Here is a 5,152-nt window from a genome sequence, read left to right as displayed (position 1 = left end):
ACTATGGACTTTGTTATTGGGTTACCCCTAACGCCTTCTAAGAAAGATTTGGTATGGGTCATCGTGGATCGATTGACCAAGACTGCCCACTTTATACCTGTTCGTACTGATTACACATTATAGAAGTTGGCTAAGCTATATGTGTCTAAAATTATGAGACTATATGGGGTAACGGTTTCCATCATATTCGATAGAGATCCTTGCTTTAGTCTCGATTCTGGAAGAAGTTGCACGAGGCATTGGATACAAGATTGGACTTCAGTACTGCGTTCCATCCTCAGACAGATGGTCAGTCAAAGAGGGTGATTCAGATATTGGAGGACATGTTGAGGAGTTGTGTGATTGACTTTCGGGGCAGTTGGGAGGATTACTTACTGTTGGCAGAATTTGTATACAATAATAGTTATCAGTCTAGCATACAGATGGCACCTTACGAGACATTATATGGTTATAGGTGTCGTACTTCTTCATGTTGGACTGAGTTGAGTGAGTGGCGTGTTCTGGATCCGGAGCTAGTATCTACTATCGAGGATAAGGTCAGATTGATTCGGGATCGACAAAAGGCAGCATCAGACAAACAAAAGTATTATGCAGATCTAAAGTGGAAGGAGATCGAGTTTTCAATGGGGGACTTGGTGTTTCTCAAGGTCCTGCCATGGAAGAAGGTACTGAGGTTTGGTTGGAAGGGCAAGCTGAGCCCTAGATTTATTAGACGTTACTGTATTCTGAAACGTGTGGGACCGGTTGCCTATTGACTTAAGTTACCTCCAGAGTTGGATCGGATTCATGATGTGTTCCACGTTTTTATGCTGAGGTGATATCGCTCTGATCCTACGCATATTGTCTAGACTAATGAGGTTGAGTTTAGGCCAGATCTGACCTTGGAGGAGGAGCCAGTTCAGATTATAGACCGTGCTGTAAAAGTTCTGAGGGGAAAGACTGTGCCACTGGTTAAGGTGCTATGGCGTAATCACAGTTCTAAGGAAGCCACGTGGGAACCCGAGGAGGAGATGCGACAACAATACCCTCATCTATTTTTACTAGGTAAATTTTGAGGCTGAAATTTTCTTTTAGGGGGTAGAGTTGTAATGCCTCAAAAGACCAAGTATTTATTTTTATTGTTGTGATGTAGAAGTGCATGCTTGCTTTGGGAGTTAGGTGTCCTGCGGAGTGTTAGAGACGTCCTGAGTTCAAGCTGTGGCTTGGAAAAAATTTTGTTTTTGCTTGAATTAACCTTGTCTCTGGACAGTAGAGTTCTTAAATAAGTATGGTTAGGTTGTGTCATAAAAAGCTTGCTGGTTCAAGGGAGAGTGGCGTGTTACTCCTACTGGAAGACCTGAGTTCAAATCATTGCATATTCAAAGGGGATTAATATTTTACTGTGTTGGATGGCTAGAGTTTGTGTTCCAATGAAAGTGTGAGTAGTGGGATGGTTGGAGAGATTTTAAGAGGAGATTTGGGAGGTGCATAGAGGAGTGTGTGGTTTGAATGAGTGTGGAGAGATTTGGGGAGTAAAATTAGGGGTGTAGTAGTGGTTGGCCGAATATGGGATTCTCTAGTATGCAAATTCAGTCATAGGACCTCTTTTCTCTTAGTACCGAAAGTGTGTTCTATTCTTATACGGGCTTCTGTGTGCGCTACTTCAATAGTCTGTACATTTCTCGGTTGTTGTTGTAAGTATGGTTCGATGGTGATGTTGATATGCTTTAAGTGCGAGTCTAACGTTGGAAAATGATGCCTTTTGTGTAGGTAGTGGTCAAGTTGACTGGTAACTTCCTTAGGACAAAGGGGGCGAATGTGGGGACTTTTGGTAAGAAGACCATAATCGTTGGAATTCCATTTGTTTTCTTTTAATCATGAGTTGTTAACTGAGTGATCGATCTATGGATTATTCTTCAGGTATAGGAGCGTTTGGAGCATGGATTAATCCAAATCGCAAAAAGATGTGTAACCACACTATTTCTATCGTAAAACAGCAAAAGCCAGGAAACTAGTATCGTCGATGCCACACAGGCGTACGCTCGCTCATGTGGTCACCTAACCGCTAAAACGTGAGCATGTGATTGTGGAGACCACCACGAACGATATCGTGGGCTTGGGTCGTTTTGGGCCATGCTGGGCCGAAATGGGTAGTGTGGGCCCTACGAGCTCATGGGCCTTACACGGGTAACCTGTACAGATATATGGAGATTATTGGGCCGACTGTGTTGTTTACACGGCTAAGGTCATTATTTGGGGTTATTGGACCACATGCGCGTGCGGGCCCTCGTGGGCCGTATTATGGTTCTGGGCCCATTTTTGTTGTTTAATTGTTAAGGTTGCACGAGTTGCATGAGACGACTGCGGACCTACTGTTGGGTCGGTAAGTACACCTAGACCCTAATTTATGTTGTGACTGTTATACCCCTATAAGGTAAAAGACGGATATACCCCTATATGTTGTTTGACTGTTGAGCACGTTATCTTTATTGTATGAACATTTATATTAAGTTGCATTACATAGGGTGTGATATATGATATTGGAGGAAGTGTACTGAAAGGCTATAAGCCTATACTGGCAGGTCTGCTGCAACTACTATTAGTGTCGAGATAGGTACTATATTCTGGAGTGTAGCGATAGGTGGGTCGATTTTATCCCCACATGGAGTTTAAGGCTGGACGGAGTGGAGTGTAGAGGATGGATGGGTAGGATATCTGTATGCATTTCTGATACTGTATTGAATTGGGCTAAGGCTCATACTGATACTGCTACTATAATGGGCTAATGCTCACACTGATAATGCGACTGATATGGGCTTAGGCCCAGACTGTTCAACATTGCATGTTTGACTGATTGATTAATATGGATTACACACTGAGTTTCATAACTCACATTTTCTGCTTTACTGTGCAGGTAACCCTTAGGAGGGTCGATGCTGCGAGGGATTCAGAGACGGCCACACCATTATTTATGATTTCGTTTGAGTATTAGAATAGTAGCTTTATTTGAGGTATTTAATGCAATAAGGCCGTTATAAGTTTTAATTTGGGGATTTTATTAAATTGACTTATACCTGTTAGCCGTAGGATTTGGGTTTTCAAAACGTAAATAATTTTCAACTATCATGCTATGCAACTTGATTAAAAAGCTTCCGCAACGACAATGTATTTTTTTAAATGTAATGACGACCTATTGCAGAACATGTTTTACAAAATGAACCTATAGTTCAGCAAATGGATTAAACAAGTTAGTTTTTCAAAATAGCACAATCGAGGTTTTAACACAAACAAGTTTTTCTACTAAATCTGCAGATTTCAAAACTCACTTCAATGTGACATCACAGATGCGGCCCTAACGTCTAGGCCGGGTTTAGGGTGTTACAAGAAACATTTTCAAATTGAATTTTTGGCTGGGCTACAACATTATTAAGACTGGTAGAAGAAAAATTCTTAAGCATTGAGGATAGAGAAGATACCTGAGCTGCAAGTGAATTGAGAGCATCAACTTCATGTACTCCTTTTACTTGTCTTCTTGAGGCTGCTCGGTTGGCTAGTCACTGGTAGTTATTGTTGGCAATTCTTCCAATAATCTCGTAAGCCTTGTTGTAAGACTCAAAAAGAAGGCCTCCATTTGTCAAAGCGTCCACCAGCATTCTAGTACGAGCATTAAGACTAATGTAGAAAGTCTCTATTTGAACACAATAAGGAATACCATGGTGGGGGCACTTTCATAATATCTCCTTGAATCAGTCCCATGCCTCATATAAAGATTATTCGTGAAGTTGTTGGAATGAAGTGATTTCATTTCAGAACTTGGTAGCCAGAGATGGGGGCAATTATTTCATTAAGAAACGTTTAACCAACTTTTTCCATGTAGTTACAGAGCTGGACATTTTTTGAAGTATTTGGAACATCAAGGGCTTTATTTCAAATTACAGAGCCTTAATTTCAAGTGTCACAATACTCAGATTATGCTTGTTGATGAGAGGAATGGCATATTATTGAATGGTGCAGTTTTCGTCATCAACAGTAATGATCAGATTGCGAACATTACAAGCAAAAGCTCCTCCTTGAACATGTTGTAGAGCATCCATTTCTGTGGCTTGTGTTTGGGCTAGCCTTTCTTGTCTCATTTGTCTAATTGTCCGCTAGATTTCAGGGTCTAATAAGAGTAAGTCGATAATTCAATCAATGCTCATAAACACTTGAAAAGAAAATCACAAAAAATTAAAGTAAAATATAAAATAAAATAAAATAAAACCAAATTGCAAAGAATAATTTCACAAATATTGACTAAGGTAACAGTCCTAGACAATGGCCCCAAAAATTTGGTTCATGATGTAATGTGCAAGTGTACACAGTCGTTATCAAGTAATAAGTAAGTAAAAGAGTTATCGTCTCCACATGGACTGTATTTGTTAACCAAATAATTGCAAAATTATGAATTTAAAAGTTGGTAAATAAAACACAATAAATTGGGATCATGGATGTTAAATTAAATTAATTAACTAAATGCGAATTAACCAAAATGCAAATGAGATGAGAAATCCAATGAAATGGTTTAGCAACAATTTCACAAGTATTAACAACAATAACATGAATAAGCTAGAATAACTACAACATTTGACTCAATTCATTCTTCATCATGTTTAACAATGATCCAGAAAAATTCCATGGCAACTCAATCATTCATTAACTTGGAATCTAATATAAGTTCATCTGAAATTTTAATACTTAGAAAAACATGTATATTTCTATGTCCATATTTAACTAAGGATCCCTTAGAATTTATGTGAAGTAATAGGGATGGGTCAGGTTTGAAACAATTTAATCATAAAAACCTAAAGTTATGCAAGGTAATAGAACTCTCCCGAGTTATTATGAATCTTTAATTTAATTGAATCAGGATCTAAACTAAGCATGCACCTTCTAATTATCATGTCCATTAATCACCATCTAATCAAGATTGATCAACTGAGGCACAGAACATCATAAACATGAATCAAATGAATCTTAATTCCAGCTAAAAAAAATTAATTCATCATTATTAATTGAAAAACATTAAAAAAATTTTCCCAACATGTTGAATAACTAAGAAAAAAATTTAAAAAATAATGAAGAAGAAAATCTTGATGATTTTGACGATTCTCTGAAGACCGATTGTGGCTGCTTC

At 38.5% G+C, this 5,152-nt stretch overlaps 1 protein-coding gene and 1 non-coding gene across 2 annotated transcripts; both read left to right on the top strand.

Annotated features, from left to right (window-relative positions):
- Positions 1-422: 422 nt before the first annotated feature.
- On the top strand, positions 423-2,904 carry LOC108481420 (uncharacterized). The gene is made up of 4 exons (XM_017784562.1): positions 423-665; positions 849-956; positions 2,504-2,561; positions 2,894-2,904. Exons 1-4 carry the CDS (start codon positions 423-425, stop codon positions 2,902-2,904), a joined length of 420 nt encoding a protein of 139 aa, XP_017640051.1.
- A 783-nt stretch (positions 2,905-3,687) lies between these two features.
- Positions 3,688-3,794, top strand: LOC128292402 (small nucleolar RNA R71). Its single transcript, XR_008282387.1, has one exon. It is a non-coding gene; the product is annotated as a small nucleolar RNA R71 (small nucleolar RNA).
- The last annotated feature ends 1,358 nt before the right edge of the window (positions 3,795-5,152 follow it).

Source organism: Gossypium arboreum, chromosome 4 (genome assembly GCF_025698485.1).
Source record: "Gossypium arboreum isolate Shixiya-1 chromosome 4, ASM2569848v2, whole genome shotgun sequence".
Taxonomy (NCBI): domain Eukaryota; kingdom Viridiplantae; phylum Streptophyta; class Magnoliopsida; order Malvales; family Malvaceae; genus Gossypium; species Gossypium arboreum.
The sequence above is the reverse complement of the archived record's forward strand: the minus strand, read 5'-3'. Positions and strand labels throughout refer to the sequence as shown.

What these genes read in the sequence shown, in the direction of transcription:
- LOC108481420 (XM_017784562.1), top strand. Translation starts at nt 423, where the DNA reads ATGGCACCTTACGAGACATTATATGGTTATAGGTGTCGTACTTCTTCA. An exon ending in AGGTCCTGCCATGGAAGAAG is followed by an intron (nt 666 to 848) that starts GTACTGAGGTTT and finishes CATATTGTCTAG; the next exon opens with ACTAATGAGGTTGAGTTTAG. An exon ending in AGACTGTGCCACTGGTTAAG is followed by an intron (nt 957 to 2,503) that starts GTGCTATGGCGT and finishes TGCATTACATAG; the next exon opens with GGTGTGATATATGATATTGG.